Raw genomic sequence first — 17,861 nt, forward strand, 5'->3', positions numbered from 1 at the left:
TAGTCAAAACGCGAGCCGTGTCGGGCTGAAGTGAGCTGAAGCGAGCTGAAGTGAGCTGAAAAAGGGTAGTGGAAAAGGGCCATAAATGTTTCCGGTAACTGTTGATCAGTCCTGCACACCGGCTTGGAGGAATTTTAGCCCATTCCTCCGTACAGAACAGCTTCAACTCTGGGATGTTGGTGGGTTTCCTCGCATGAACTGCTCGCTTCAGGTCCTTCCACAACATTTCGATTGGATTAAGGTCAGGACTTTGACTTGGCCATTCCAAAACATTAACTTTATTCTTCTTTAACCATTCTTTGGTAGAACGACTTGTGTGCTTAGGGTCGTTGTCTTGCTGCATGACCTACCTTCTCTTGAGATTCAGTTCATGGACAGATGTCCTGACATTTTCCTGTTGAATTCGCTGGTATATTTCAGAATTCATTGTTCCATCAATGATGCCAAGCTGTCCTGGCCCAGATGCAACAAAACAGGCCCAAACCATGATACTACCACCACCATGTTTCACAGATGGGATAAGGTTCTCATGCTGGAATGCAGTGTTTTCCCTTCTGCAAACATAACACTTCTCATTTAAACCAAAAAGTTCTATTTTGGTCTCATCCGTCCACAAAACATTTTTCCAATAGCCTTCTGGTTTGTCCACGTGATCTTTAGCAGCAGACAAGCAGCAATGTTCTTTTTGGAGAGCAGTGGCTTTCTCCTGGCAACCCTGCCATGCACACCATTGTTGTTCAGTGTTCTCCTGATGGTGGACTCATGAACATTAGTCAATGTGAGAGAGGCCTTCAGTTGCTTGGAAGTTGCCCAGGGGTCCTTTATGACCTCGCCGACTATTAAACGCCTTGGTCTTGGAGTGATCTTTGTTGGTCGACCACTCCTGGGGAGGGTAACAATGGTCTTGAATTTCCTCCATTTGTACACAATCTGTGTGACTGTGGATTGGTGGAGTCCAAACTCTTTAGAGAGGGTTTGGTCATCTTTTCCAGCCTGATGAGCATCAACAACACTTTTTCTGAGGTCCTCAGAAATCTCCTTTGTTCGTCCCATGATAAACTTCCACAAACATGTGTTGTGAAGATCAGACTTTGATAGATCCCTGTTCTTTAAATAAAACAGGGTGCCCACTCACACCTGATTGTCATCCCATTGACTGAAAACACCTGACTCTATTTTCACCTTGAAATCACTGGTTCATCCTAGAGGTTCACATACTTTTGCCACTCACAGATATGTAATATTGGATCATTTTCCTCAATGAATAAATGACCAAGCATAATATTTTTGTCTCATTTGTTTAACTGGGTTCTCTTTATCTACTTTTAGGATTTGTGTGAAAATATGATGATGTTTTAGGTCATATTTATGCAGAAATATAGAAAATTATAAAGGGTTCACAAACTTTCAAGCACCACTGTACTTGGCTTTTACTGAAAAGGATATAGAAAAGTCTAAGTATATTAAGCTTATACTTAAACTTTTGATCAAGATATACTTAAAAGTGTAATAAAGTATTAAAATATTTGTGCCTTATGTTTAAGTGTACTTGCCCTGTAGTTGTGCTTCAGCATTGTTGACTCTTAGGTATGTCTGTGGTTCCATATAAGGCTTTTTTTTTTTTATTTCTCCTGAGTGGGATAATTACATATTTTTCTTTCTTTCTTTTTTTTTTTTAGAGCTTGGATGTCAATTTCAGTTGGCATTGCCATGTTTTTATACTTTGGCATTTAATACAATGTTGCTTTAAATTTTGATTTTTAAAGAAAATGAATATGTTCTTAATCCTGAGTATCTGTTGTTATTTTGTGAATTCTTACCTTTATAACGTCATTGTAACTTAAGGTGCAAAACACTTGCGTTGTCTACTGGTAGTGTGCATGAGGTAAGGGTTAGGGCTAGAAAACTAATAGTATACCTAGAAGAGTAACTGCAGTATACTTCAAAACTAAAAAGTGGACTAGATGTATATAACTAGTAACTAACAGTATATTTTCAATATGCTATAAGTATACTTTTATAAACTAAAAAGTGGACTAGAAATGTGTAACGAGTAAACCAATAGTATATTTCCAGTAAACTACAAAGGATACTTTAGTAAACTAAAAAGTGGACTAGAAGTTAAAACAAGTAAATGCATAGTATATTTCCAGTATACTATAAAGTATGCTTTTGTAAACTAAAGAGTGGACTACAAGTATAGAACTAGTAAACTATTCGTATATAAGTTTACTTGTGGTCTACTTGCAGTACAAAATAAAAAATACTAGTTGTATACTCAGAGTTTACTTCTCTTAGACTTAAAGTATACTTTTTATAAGCTAAAAGTGGGCCAATTTAGTCCCAAGAAGTATTAGATAAGTTAATTACAAGTATACTATAAGTACATTTATATCATTATACTTGGTACACAAAAGTATACTTAAGGAAATATACTTTAACTTTACTTAAGTATACTTAATAAAATAAACTTGAAGTATGCTTCTTTTTGATAAGGGATTATTGCTCCATTTTCAGTAAATATGTTTGTGTGAACGTTTTACATGACAGTAATGTAATAGAAAGAAATGGGTTGGTGATGGTTATTTGTAGGCCACCCACATAAAGATACTCTGTAAGGCTTCAAATGGCTCATTCACGCTTACACAAAAGAGACTGAGACAGACGAGTATGTACAGTGGGACTTGATGAGAGTGCTTTCAGTCACTCGACACACTTTTATTGCTTTGTTTGTGTGTGTGTGTGTGTGGTCTAATTTCCAACAAGTACAATAGTCTTATTTATTCTTTCCTTTATGAGCTCCAACCACCCTCACAGGTCATCAAACCAGCCTCGGCACAGACAGAGGCCACACACCACACTTCACTGATTACACACACCACACTTCACTTTCGAAAAAGGATTAAGTATATTAGTGAAATCAGGTGGTGGTGATGTAAGTACAATTAGTGGCGATTAAGTACAGCATTTACATCATCCACTTTTTAACCACATCAAACACTCAGAAATGTCCATATGTACCAACGGAATCACAATGCACTATCCTGTCCATTAAGAGATATTATTATACATACAGGACACTTTTTCAATGGAATAAAAACACATTCTATTCCCTTCTAACGGGTTTCATTCATTTGGTTTGATAGCATGCAATATTGTTAGCGTATTGCTTATCCTACATGTATTACGTCACTCTACCCAATAGAGAATGAGCACTGAATATGGTTTACGATATTGCACGGTTGTCAAGACAACATGACGTCATGCGTCGGAGCTGATACGAATATCCAATTAGAAAGTTTTCTGCTGTGCATGCGCAGAAGCATTTCTTTGTTTGCTGGGAAAGAGAAAGACGCGTTGAACACCCGAAAGGCTACCAAAACTTCATTAGATATTCTTCACGCATATTTTTCATCAAACTTCATGCATGGTTTGATGAAAAACATACCAATGGACATAAAAAAATGGAAAAGAGACATGTCAGAGACGTAAAACTTCCACGCTAGCGAGCGACTGTGAAAATTTGTAAACAAACATGGCCGCCAGTTAGGCTTCGTTAAATACGGAAGCTTTTGAGAGAATTTTGAAAGAGAAAAACGTGTTGAACACCTGAAAGGAATGTGTATGTATAATAATAATATTGGCTTCTTCGAGTCTTCGACTCGTTCAGTATCATGCGAGCTGAATGGAATATATCTGATATACCATGAAAAAAAGCCAGCCAATATTATTTAAATATTCAAGAGCTGAAAATAAAGGAAGGGAATAAAACTATAGGAATGAATAAAGGTATTTTTCCATACAGGTATATATAATAAAGTTCAATCTCTGTTTGTGAAATGCTTGCCATCTCACACCTCCTTAACATCCCTCTACAGTGTTTATTAAGTATGGTTCAGATATTTATCCAAATGTAGAACTATTAATCCAAACCTGTACCACAGTTATGTACTTGTGTCGATCATCCATCAGAAAACGGTATGGGTGAAAGTAAGAGGAGTTTTCTGGAGCTTATCCATGTAGTGCTAATGTCTACATTAAACAGGAGGATTTTTCTTCTACTCAGCAGTTGGCTTTATGTCAAGAGACTTAAAGCAGGCAATCAACTCAAAATGCGTAGGTTTTCCATTGTACTTGATGAGATCATTATCAGATACTACTATTGTAAATGTCTCTGATGTATGGTTCAGGAGAAAAGTACAGTAATTCTAGCACAAGTGGTGACATTCCTGTCTAAGCTGCATATGGTTTTTCTAAATAATACATAACTATCCTTGACTTGCAAGTGATGTCAAAGCAAAATAGAAACCCGGATGTCGGCCGTGTTGATGGAGATACAAATGCGGGGTCAAGCGACATTCCATACAAAACAGTCACACGTGCACAACTGTCTTTGTTTTTCCACTGCTTTAAATGTTCTTTTAGCTCTGCCATATCTTTGTGCTGTATATGGTTGTGGTCATAACAGTACTCGTGACTGTGGCACATTCCGATTTTTTAGAATTCCGTCTGTGATTCGGAAAGAGGGCGAGGAAACTCTGAGGCTTAGTATGGAGAGGAGATGAGCACAGCTGAACAACACTGACAGGGCTGATCTAACAGAGACTAAAACCAAAACAGCTCGTGTTTGCAGTGATCATTTTATCTCAGGTGAGATTCAAAAGCTCTCTAGATAATATCATGGAAGAATTTTATTTCGTGTTGCTAGAATTTTGCTATAAAATGAGTGTTCTCTTGTCATGGTTCACTCGGTCATTGTTATAATAATAATAATAATAATAATAATAATAATAATAATAATTTAAATTTATGTAATGCCTTTCTCAAAACCCAAGGTCGCGCTACAATTATAGGGAAAATAAATAAATAAATAAATAAAAAGTCCACCAAATAAAGGTCAGGATGTCATTCCAATGGTGTAGCAGCCACAGTCCCACCAAAAGGCGCACGAAAACAAGTCCCACACCGCCAGCACAGCCACCGTGACGCTGCCGGGCAACATCACTTGGAACACCGCGCCATGGATCCACAAAGCAAGCACAGACGCACCGCCACACAGGAGCGCTGGTATGTCCCAAACCACCTGCACAGCTGCCGTGACACCACCAAGCAACATTGCTCAGAACATCACGCCAAGCACTAAAGCACTGCTGCACAGAGCACTGGACAACCATGATGTTAAAATGAGCAATGAGCTCACTGCAGGGGCGGCACGGTGGTGTAGTGGTTAGCACTGTCGCCTCACAGCAAGAAGGTCCGGGTTCGAGCCCCGTGGCCGGTGAGGGCCTTTCTGTGCGGAGTTTGCATGTTCTCCCCGTGTCCGCGTGGGTTTCCTCCGGGTGCTCCGGTTTCCCCCACAGTCCAAAGACATGCAGGTTAGGTTAACTGGTGACTCTAAATTGACCGTAGGTGTGAATGTGAGTGTGAATGGTTGTCTGTGTCTATGTGTCAGCCCTGTGATGACCTGGCGACTTGTCCAGGGTGTACCCCGCCTTTCGCCCGTAGTCAGCTGGGATAGGCTCCAGCTTGCCTGCGACCCTGTAGAACAGGATAAAGCGGCTAGAGATGATGAGAATGAGCTCACTGCAGTCCATAGCTAGGAGCACCGGCATCACCCACGGCGGACCAAGGCCTGGAGGGAACCGACGACCAAAACTGGGTCCGGATCGACACCACAACCGGCAGACAAAACACTCAAACAAAAACAAACATCAAACTACACAAACACACACACACAAAAAAAAACCTCCGGTGAGAAGCGGCAGCCAGAATGCGCACGGCATACTCTCAACCGGAAAATATAATTTTGTTATAATTTTAACACATGTATTACCATTTCTCTTCTAGGAGCGCCAGCAAAATTATACAATAGAAACAATCCAAACTGGGCACCCACTCAGAAAACGGGCTGTGTTTCATCCAAGGTTGGACTTGATTCTTCGGCAGCCAAACCAGCTAAAACGTGATATCTGGGTACTCGATGGTCGGTAGAACCGTCTTATCTTCAGAAAAGTCTGACTTTTTAAAATACTATGGATCAAAACCACACATATCTATCTTGTCTTTGTATCGAATCTTCGCTCGACCGTTCAAATTGCGGTAATACTGAGAAAATTCAGCATTGTTTATAGACATGCTTTCAGTGGCTGCCATCCTAGTTGCTTTGTATATCCACCATCATGGCAAACGCTCATGACGTAGCACATTTTGATCACGTGGTTGCAAGTCATCTATACGTATGTAGTTTAGTAACAGATTCTTGCGGCAAACTATTTACTATCTTTGGCAGTCTGAGAAAACAGCTGGGTGTTACTGTGCCTGAATTCTGGCAAACAGCCAAAAAAAACAACAAATAAAAAACCAAAACCCAACAAGAAAGAAAGAAAGAAAGAAAGAAAGAAAGAAAGAAAGAAAGAAAGAAAGAAAGATCAGGCTTCAACCAAAATTAGGTTTTTATGCCTATAGCAGACTTCGATACCCCTTCTTTAAGAAAAAATAAATACAGCTCCTCAATTATTTAAAATAATTTTACTTACACTCTAACTTTAGGTGGATAAGGAAACAGTTTAACAAATGTAATTGAAAAAAAAAGAACATCTTTGGGAAGATAAGAACTCTTAAATATTCAGTGAACTCTTGAGGACATCTTTTTTTTCCGAGAGCATAGTGTTTTGTTTTTCTTTCCAAAATGGTGGCTGTTCCAGTTGAGTTTAACCAATCAGTGACGTGCGGTATTTTCCACTCACATATCCTAAGTACTCTTGGCATCCTGAAAAGAAAGGTAACCAAATTCATGGGTTCTCAGTTACAAAACAAGCACTGTGAGAGCACACACACTGCTGCCCTAGAGATTGCAGTCTACAGTTCAAGTAGGTCAGAAATCAATACACACGCCTGCAGGAGCGACAGTGCGGCTCCCTTTCTACATGTATGTCCCAGTTCTCTTTTTGCCGCAGCAAAAATACCAAAACATTTTTAAGACATTACAAAGGACTTGTAGTCCAAAGTTATGCCTGGATACAGAGATGAACAGAGAGGTCGAATCAAAGCGATGTTGCCACAGGACATATTAAAATCTCCAGTGTGTATATCGCAAACTAAAGTAAGAAAGCCCTTTTTTCAGATCATGTGCTTTGCGAGACCTCTTGTGTGTCAACATTCGAGAGAAAGTAAGTAAATCTTTAGCTATTTCTGAGTTCACACAGAGGACATGGTTATTGAATAAATACAGCATGTATACATCAGTCAGCTTTGTAGTCAGGAATCAATAGCATGCCATTCGCTGAAAAGGGTGAGTGAAAGGGGGCTGGAGGGCCATGACCAGGGTTTACACACCCTCAGGCTGGATAGATTAAACTTTGGCTCCTCAAAACCCCTGCTGGTGTGAAAGGTGGAGGAAATGGAAACCTGTAATATATCGTAGCGTTCTCATTCTTTGACCCAATGCCCCAATGCAGGCATGTGTCAGGTTTCAGGTAAACACCTCAGCTGGGGTTTTTTTTCTTGGAAATTGAGTCTTGTATTGGATTAGGTTACATATTTAATAAAAAAAAAAAAAATGGTCCAAACTCAAGCCACATTATACTCTTATCTGAGAACCAAGCAATTTTCTCCTGGTTGGTGATGCAGCAGCATATGTGTTAGTCAGTCTATGTACATCAGCATTCATGTAGACAAAGTTAAGGTCTACTGAAGAGCTAAAGCTGAGTTATTGAGACAGAACTTCAGGGAATCATGTTCACAGATACACGTTTGGGTCAAGTAAGAAATAAAACATAACATAAGTTATAGGAAACTAATCAATAACAAGGTGGCTGTGACCCAAAGTAGAGACTATAATTTTCCAATAGCAACACATCCTGAAGTGTCTTTTTCCCCTCTTATACCACAGCAATAGCCAGCAACAACAACAACAGTCATCAGGAGATGACATATCCCCCCGGCCCCTACATGAAACACCACTCCAAAGTTTCCTTAGTTTAACTGGTTGCCATGGAAATACAGAAAAAATACAAATCCCGGAAATCCCAAAATGTCAAAAGGCACAACTCCTCTAGTCACTTAACATAAGTGTCAGGTTTCGTTAAAAAATTCCTAATAGTTTTTGAGTTATGCTCCGAAAACTAAAATGTTTACAGACAGACAGACGGCCAGACGGACAGAGTGATAGCTACCGTATATCCCTCCGCATTATATGCCAGGGAGATAATAATAATAATAATAATAATAATGACAACGTCTGGGCGGCACGGTGGTGTAGTGGTTAGCGCTGTCGCCTCACAGCAAGAAGGTCCGGGTTCGAGCCCCGTGGCCGGCGAGGGCCTTTCTGTGCGGAGTTTGCATGTTCTCCCCGTGTCCGCGTGGGTTTCCTCCGGGTGCTCCAGTTTCCCCCACAGTCCAAAGACATGCAGGTTAGGTTAACTGGTGACTCTAAATTGACCGTAAGTGTGAATGGTTGTCTGTGTCTATGTGTCAGCCCTGTGATGACCTGGCGACTTGTCCAGGGTGTACCCCGCCTTTCGTCTGTAGTCAGCTGGGATAGGCTTCAGCTTGCCTGCGACCCTGTAGAACAGGATAAAGCGGCTAGAGATAATGAGATGAGATATTATTATTATTACTAATGACAACTTCTAATTTCAGTGTGTTTTAAGGGTGTGGTATGTCCATGCAACAAGTTAGCTCATGTTATTACTTCGTTTTTAACTGCTATATATAGTTCAAGATAGCACTGACAAAAAAGCGTAAACCTCTGACTGTTAAAGTGCTGACACTGGAGACTACTTCCAAAAATGCTAAGCAAACATCTCACAGACAAGTCCATATCAACAATTACACACATTTTCTGGAATCCATGAGTGCAGCGTCTGCTATACGCTTACACCCTGTGTAAGCTGTTATTGTTGAAATTACTGTCTACTATATTTTACTGTATAAAATGTCAGAATGCATGAATTAGAAGAAGGAGCCTTTATCACATGTACACTCAAACACAGCGAAATTCCTCCTCTGCATTTAACCCAGCTGAAGCAGTGAATACACAAGGGAGCAATAAGCACACAAACACACACATACATACATACCCAGAGCAGTGGGCAGCCATCTTACAGTGCCCAGGGAGCAGTTGGGGGTTAGCTGCCTTGCTCAAGGGCACTTCAGCCATGATACAGAGAGAGGGGGAAATGAGGTCTATTCACTCAACTCCCCTTACATGTTTACTGCCGGTACTGGGAATTGAACCAGTGACCATTTGGGCTCAAGGCTGCATCGCTAACTTTCAGGCCATGGCTGCCCCCGAGAGTAATATAAAGCTTGTGGCCAGAGTGATTGTCAGTGCTGCTGTTAATTGACGCTTTCTGAAGAATAATTCATGAATCACTAATGTATGAAGGCAAATATCAATACATCGAAACACACGCAATCGTAAACGTATGTCTGCTCAGTTCTGTTCATTTCACATCAATTTCAAAACAACTCAAAATCCCTGTTTTCCATAAAGTGAGGAATATTATCAAAATCAACAAACCAGGACTGAACCATCTTGCTTTTCTTTAAGATTTGAACTAATCCTTTGTCCTTGCCTTTAGATTACAGCACAGCGAAATTTAAATAAGGAAAACAATATTTTCTAGTACACATGTTTACCTGCTGCACATCCATTTTAGTTTTTTGTTTGTTTGTTTTTACTGCAAATAACTGACAGGTGAAAGATTCGACTCCGAATATATATATATTTATATACAACCCCGATTCCAAAAAAGTTGGGACAAAGTACAAATTGTAAATAAAAACGGAATGCAATAATTTACAAATCTCAAAAACTGATATTGTATTCACAATAGAACATAGACAACATATCAAATGTCAAAAGTGAGACATTTTGAAATTTCATGCCAAATATTGGCTCATTTGAAATTTCATGACAGCAACACATCTCAAAAAAGTTGGGACAGGGGCAATAAGAGGCTGGAAAAGTTAAAGGTACAAAAAAGGAACAGCTGGAGGACCAAAGTGCAACTCATTAGGTCAATCGGCAATAGGTCATTAACATGACTGGGTATAAAAAGAGCATCTTGGAGTGGCAGCGGCTCTCAGAAGTAAAGATGGGAAGAGGATCACCAATCCCCCTAATTCTGTGCCGACAAATAGTGCAGCAATATCAGAAAGGAGTTCGACAGTGTAAAATTGCAAAGAGTTTGAACATATCATCATCTACAGTGCATAACATCATCAAAAGATTCAGAGAATCTGGAAGAATCTCTGTGCGTAAGGGTCAAGGGCGGAAAACCATACTGGGTGCCCGTGATCTTCGGGCCCTTAGACGGCACTGCATCACATACAGGCATGCTTCTGTATTGGAAATCACAAAATGGGCTCAGGAATATTTCCAGAGAACATTATCTGTGAACACAATTCACTGTGCCATCCGCCGTTGCCAGCTAAAACTCAATAGTTCAAAGAAGGAGCCGTATCTAAACATGATCCAGAAGCACAGACGTCTTCTCTGGGCCAAGGCTCATTTAAAATGGACTGTGGCAAAGTGGAAAACTGTTCTGTGGTCAGACGAATCAAAATGTGAAGTTCTTTATGGAAATCAGGGACGCCGTGTCATTCGGACTAAAGAGGAGAAGGACGACCCGAGTTGTTATCAGCACTCAGTTCAGAAGCCTGCATCTCTGATGGTATGGGGTTGCATTAGTGTGTGTGGCATGGGCAGCTTACACATCTGGAAAGACACCATCAATGCTGAAAGGTATATCCAGGTTCTAGAGCAACATATGCTCCCATCCAGACGACGTCTCTTTCAGGGAAGACCTTGCATTTTCCAACATGACAATGCCAAACCACATACTGCATCAATTACAGCATCATGGCTGCGTAGAAGAAGGGTCCGGGTACTGAACTGGCCAGCCTGCAGTCCAGATCTTTCACCCATAGAAAACATTTGGCGCATCATAAAACGGAAGATACGACAAAAAAGACCTAAGACAGTTGAGCAACTAGAATCCTACATTAGACAAGAATGGGTTAACATTCCTATCCCTAAACTTGAGCAACTTGTCTCCTCAGTCCCCAGACGTTTACAGACTGTTGTAAAGAGAAAAGGGGATGTCTCACAGTGGGAAACATGGCCTTGTCCCAACTTTTTTGAGATGTGTTGTTGTCAAGAAATTTAAAATCACCTAATTTTTCTCTTTAAATGATACATTTTCTCAGTTTAAACATTTGATATGTCATCTATGTTCTATTCTGAATAAAATATGGAATTTTGAAACTTTCACATCATTGCATTCCATTTTTATTTACAATTTGTACTTTGTCCCAACTTTTTTGGAATCGGGGTTGTATATAAATTCTACAGGCGTGCTCATTGGGGATAGATTAGGGATAAAATTAGCTCATATTTTAAGTCGTTCAAATTCTGTAAAGCTGCTTTGCGACAGTGTTTATTGTTAAAAGCGCTATACAAATAAACTTGACTTGACTTGAAAGCTTTCTGATGCGCTCTATCAAGTAAATATGAACCAATTGTGTATCTACAGCTTCCTCCTTAAGAAAATCCTGTCACTTGGGGATTAAGACACGGATATTTTAAACATCTTATTTGCACGTCTATATTTTGGGAAAATGAGATTTAGGTTTTCAATATTCATTAAAAAATAGACAGAGAAGAAATATCAGCTCAGGACAAGGTCAGTTACAGACACTCCTGCTCCTCTGAACAGACAGAACGTTATTATGGTGATGATACACACACACACACACACACACACACACACGCACACACATATTTCAGCAAGCAACAGATAAGCAAACCTCACATTCTCATGAAATACCTGATGAGATAATCACTCCACCTGACGTTCAGTGAAAGCAAAATCCATTATAGTTCTATTCTATAGAGGAGCTTTTTTTTTTTTTAGTTTGCATCATGGTTGCTGAACACAGTCTGTGTGTGAAGTCAGCAGTTAATTAAAGCCATGCAAGCCTTCAGGGCTGATTCTCCTGATCTCGTACCTCTAACAATTGTAGGGAAGAAAAGCAATTACTGACACAAAGACCCACAACCTGGAGTCTCATTTAATAATCTTCACCCCATTAAAAATGTTTTAGTATAGTTTCATCGTGATCATAGCCACAGACCAAACATAATGCTAACAAATAACAAGCTAAAGGAAGGCTAAATCATTGTCGAATTTATAAATTGGTTGCTCTCAGGTCATAATGAGACTCTATTAAAGGCAGGTGCACTTGGAGGGTAAATGCCATAAGCCTATAAATAAATAAATAAGACTCAACAACAGTGTTAGAATTAGAGCGATAAACCTTTGACTCGACCGTTTCTGTTTAGATTGCTCACTGTCATTTCTAACATTCCTCAATTCAGCAAACATTTAAAACAAAAATAGTCCACTTGAAATAAGGTCACTGTAAAATTGGAAAATAAAATCCAAAAATATATAATGTTTGAAGGCTGCTAATGTAACCTTAAATTGTATAATTTATGCATATTCAGTGGAAAATATTCCAGCATTTTGTCTTAGGCATTATAACAAAGTTTATTCTATCCATATTCACTGGCTATGACCAATCGTGCGCTCTGATTGGCTACTCTAATACTAGGTTATCAGCATTATACATACAATGAGTAGAAAAAAACAAAATGGCGGAGTGTTTTGCTAAACCAACTGAGGACGAAATAAAAAATCTCTTCGAAAACAAAACCCCAAAAAATAAAAAAAAAGCGCAACAAAATATGGAATGAAAGTATTTGATGGTAAGAACGTATCGTTTTAATTTTTTTTCAAGAATTATTATTATAGCATTTTTCACAAAGTGAAATTCATTTTGCTGGTCTGTTAAGTAGAAATGATTTTGTCGGACGTTTTGTGTGAAGTTTTTATTTATTGAATTTGCTAAAAATAAAAATGCTATTTCTCAAAATCCAGTGAATGTAGATAGAATAAAAGACTTATTCCACTCAATCTCGTCGTACATGGCTTATATCCTACGTGCTTCGTTGGCTATCAGCTCATATACGATTCGATTTTGTGGAATAATTGTTAAATAGCACATTAGACAGTAATTAGCTTGAAATCAGTTAATATTGGTTTTCAGTTATGCATCTATTATCGATGCTGCTTTATCCATTGCGGGACGTGGGGGAGTGAGAGTTAATCCCAGCTGACACTGGGTGAGAGGCGGGGTACACCCTGGACAGGTCTCCAATCTATCATACGGCTAACACAGAGAAACAGACAGCCATTCACACTCACAGTCACAACTACGGGCAATTTAGAGTAGACATTATCTGTATGTCTTTCTTTATTTTTGTTTGTTTTAGCCCAAGCCAATTTTTTTTCCCACAGAGACAGAGGTCAGTACATTCTTTATTAATATAGAATAAAATGCCTTGAGGCGGCACGGTGGTGTAGTGGTTAGCGCTGTCGCCTCACAGCAAGAAGGTCCTGGGTTCGAGCCCAGCGGCTGACGGGGTCCTTTCTGTGTGGAGTTTGCATGTTCTCCCCGTGTCTGCGTGGGTTTCCTCCGGGTGCTCCGGTTTCCCCCACAGTCCAAAGACATGCAGGTTAGGTTAACTGGTGACTCTAAATTAACCGTAGGTGTGAATGTGAGTGTGAATGGTTGTCTGTGTCTATGTGTCAGCCCTGTGATGACCTGGCGACTTGTCCAGGGTGTACCCCGCCTCTCGCCCGTAGTCAGCTGGGATAGGCTCCAGCTTGCCCGTGACCCTGTACAGGATAAGAGGCTACGGATAATGGATGCTTTGAAGCCTGATTGGTAAGAGATCTTGTGACTAAAAGGACTTAATTTATAGATGATATTAGATGTGAGGGAACTAGGACCTCTGCTGTGATTAAGACAGTGGCGATCAATATAATGTGTAAAGCTTTTTTTTTTTTTTGTCATGGACATTGTCAGAATTTAATTTCATAGAATGACATGTCAATCACAAGAATGGAACTTATTATTGTATAGCTACATGCTACTCGGAGATTCTCTTTAGTATTTGGCAAAATAACATTTTCTAATTAATGTACCATTCTCTAATTATGGAATTAGTGTATTCCATAATTACATTTTTTTCTGTTTAAAAAAAAAAAACACCTTGCACTGAGCCAGAATTTGGATAATATCCAGCTGGCAGTGTTTTCTTTTCTCTTTCACTTGTTCTTCATTCCTGGAATCAGCTATTATTAATGTTAGTAAAATCCTTTTGTTGTGAGAGACAATACCGACCACATACGAACACAAAAACAGACACCTGGTGTCTCACCACGGTTTTTCTATAATGATGAGTGTGACAAGACTAACCACTACTGCCTTGTACATAATCCCCACCTGTAAAAACGCAGAAATACACATGAACCTTTCTTCAAACAAAATGGCAAAACATAGCCTCAGGTTCTAAGACTCGTATCACTACACTCATGATATATTGTTCCCAGGAAAGTTGAGATCAATAGAACTATTTTCACTTGAGAATGCGATCTTAGATGAGATCTCAAGTGTCTCAAAGAAGACTTAAGAAATACACCTGAGCAGAACCTGAAACTCATCATCAAAAACGTACTTGACATGAAGTACAATAGTAAAATGCAATCGAAACACTTTTAAGATCAAATACAGGGTTAGTCAAAATTATCTCATTCTCATTATCTCTAGCCGCTTTATCCTGTTCTACAGGGTCGCAGGCAAGCTGGAGCCTATCCCAGCTGACTACGGGCGAAAGGCGGGGTACACCCTGGACAAGTCGCCAGGTCATCACAGGGCTGACACATAGACACAGACAACCATTCACACTCACATTCACACCTACGCTCAATTTAGAGTCACCAGTTAACCTAACCTGCATGTCTTTGGACTGTGGGGGAAACCGGAGCACCCGGAGGAAACCCACGCGGACACGGGGAGAACATGCAAACGCCGCACAGAAAGGCCCTCGCCGGCCCCGGGGCTCGAACCCGGACCTTCTTGCTGTGAGGCGACAGCGCTAACCACTACACCACCATGCCACCTTAGTAAAAATTATATTAACACAAATGGATTATTTTTCTCCTGAATGTATGGTGCGCCATGACCATGAAATGTGTGTCCGGGCTTTAAATGGTACTGTTGCTCGCTGGTTTTTGTGTGTTGAACACGATGGTGAACAGGTTGAGACCGTCCTGTAAATCATCTTGCACATATGATGTATGTTTTGTAAATAAATGGTTTTGACCATTTACAGTGGTGCTTACACTACAAAGTAGATAAAGAGAACCCAGTTAAACAAATGAGACAAAAATATTATACTTGGTCATTTATTTATTGAGGAAAATGATCTAATATTACATACCTGTGAGTGGCAAAAGTATGTGAACCTCTAGGATTAGCAGTTAATTTGAAGGTGAAATTAGAGTCAGGTGTTTTCAATCAATGGGATGACAATCAGGTGTGAGTGGGCACCCTGTTTTATTTAAAGAACAGGGATCTATCAAAGTCTGATCTTCACAACACATGTTTGTGGAAGTGTATCATGGCACGAACAAAGGAGATTTCTGAGGACCTCAGAAAAAATTTTGTTGACAGACAGATTGTGTACAAATGGAGGAAATTTAAGACCATCATTACCCTCCCCAGGAGTGGTCGACCAACAAAGATCACTCCAAGAGCAAGGCGTGTAATAGTCGGCGAGGTCACAAAGGACCCCAGGGTAACTTCTAAGCAACTGAAGGCCTCCCTCACATTGGCTAATGTTAATGTTCATGAGTCCACCATCAGGAGAACACTGAACAACAATGGTGTGCATGGCAGGGTTGCAAGGAGAAAGCCACTGCTCTCCAAAAAGAACATTGCTGCTTGTCTGCAGTTTGCTAAAGATCACATGGACAAGCCAGAAGGCTATTGGAAAAATATTTTGTGGACGGATGAGACCAAAATAGAACTTTTTGGTTTAAATGAGAAGTGTTACGTTTGGAGAAAGGAAAACACTGCATTCCAGCATAAGAACCTTATCCTATCTGTGAAACATAATGGTGGTAGTATCATATTTTGGGCCTGTTTTGCTGCATCTGGGCCAGGACGGCTTGCCATCATTGATGGAACAATGAATTCTGAATTATGCCAGCCAATTCTAAAGGAAAATGTCAGGACATCTGTCCATGAACTGAATCTCAAGAGAAGGTGGGTCATGCAGCAAGACAACGACCCTAAGCACACAAGTCGTTCTACCAAAGAATGGTTAAAGAAGAATAAAGTTAATGTTTTGGAATGGCCAAGTCAAAGTCCTGACCTTAATCCAATCGAAATGTTGTGGAAGGACCTGAAGCGAGCAGTTCATGTGAGGAAACCCACCAACATCCCAGAGTTGAAGCTGTTCTGTACGGAGGAACGTGCTAAAATTCCTCCAAGCCGGTGTGCAGGACTGATCAACAGTTACCGGAAACGTTTAGTTGCAGTTATTGCTGCACAAGGGGGTCACACCAGATACTGAAAACAAAGGTTCACATACTTTTGCCACTCACAGATATGTAATATTGGATCATTTTCCTCGATAAATAAATGACCAAGTATAATATTTCTGTCTCATTTGTTTAACTGGCTTCTCTTTGTCTACTTTAAGGACTTGGGTGAAACTCTGATGATGGTTTAGGTCATATTTATGCAGAAATATAGAAAATTCTAAAGGGTTCACAAACTTTCAAGCACCACTGTAAGTCAGCATAATTTTGAGTAACCCTGTATTAAGAAAAAAAACAAAAAACAAAACCCAGCTAATATTGGGATCGAATCCTACTGAAATTTTCTTCGAAGCATTATGAGAAAAAAATCTCAGACAGACAGGTGGAGCAGTGTGTTGGTGGGCATCCAAACATCTAAGACTTCTGGAGAAAATGCTTGAAGTGGAAGCCATATCAGCTGTGTGTTGGACTTCATTTCACCCTAACTTTATTTCCTGCATTTAAACTGTGATCAGAGTGTGAATTTGCATCTCTGGATAAGAGAGAGAGAGAGAGAGAGATGATGATGATGATGTCAGCATGACATGAATGTTTACTGATACCTGCAGGATGTGTTGAGTATAGAAGGTGTGTTGATGCATTACCTCCTGCAGCTGCTCCAGCTCTCTCCTGAGCGCTTCCTGTTCAGCCTCCAGCTCAGCGCACTGCTGTTTCAGACTCTGGTTCTCCTCGAGCACCGCGAGGCCGCACTCCGCCGCACGGATCTTCTCCCGGTTCGCTTCAGAGAGCTCGCGGCTCAGCCGCTCCACCTCGGCCCGGTACTCATCCGCACTGTCTGCGCATCCTCCTCCAGCCGCCATCGCGCTCTCACTCTCTCTCTCTCAGCCTCCTTGTTGTGCAAAACCGAGACGGACAGATGAGCTGTGAACCGAGCCGCTCCTCCTTCTCCTCCTCCCTCCTCCTCCTGTCAGTGCGCAACGGGCCGAACCGGGCGGACAGCGCCTCTGCGGTTTGCGCCGCGCACGCGCCCCGACTCCTCTGTGCCCAAATGGCTCAGCAAAACTGGACTGGAGCTACATTTCTGATTAAAAAACGACATCTAATCCTTGCCTCTCTGCCTCGAGCCCACACTAATCTGAACAGGCATCTACACTGGGTTTCTATGCAACGCACAACAGGGAAGGAAGGCAGCATCTCATCCTGGGCTCATGACGTCAGCCTTTTATCAGCTTCAGTGTTTTATCCCCAACAAGATCAAAGAAATACACTTAAAGTGCATATCCTGGACCAATTTAGTGTTTTTTTTTAATATGAAAGTATGTCCCTTTACACACTCATCCAGAAGAGTAATTTTGCACAAGGCCATCTGTCTACAGCAGAAAATAAAATAAAATAACGCAT

General features: G+C 40.5%; 1 protein-coding gene across 1 annotated transcript in view; it reads right to left on the reverse strand.

Annotated features, from left to right (window-relative positions):
• bicd1a (bicaudal D homolog 1a) overlaps positions 1-17,320 on the reverse strand; it is a 120,893-nt gene extending 103,573 nt beyond the window's left edge. Inside the window, exon 1 of the mRNA XM_060923684.1 lies at positions 17,105-17,320. Within this exon, the coding sequence (XP_060779667.1) occupies positions 17,105-17,320 (216 nt within the window). The remainder of the gene's footprint in view (positions 1-17,104) is intronic.
• Positions 17,321-17,861: the final 541 nt, after the last annotated feature.

The sequence above is a fragment of the Neoarius graeffei genome, chromosome 6 (genome assembly GCF_027579695.1).
Source record: "Neoarius graeffei isolate fNeoGra1 chromosome 6, fNeoGra1.pri, whole genome shotgun sequence".
In the NCBI taxonomy this organism is placed as follows: Eukaryota; Metazoa; Chordata; class Actinopteri; order Siluriformes; family Ariidae; genus Neoarius; species Neoarius graeffei.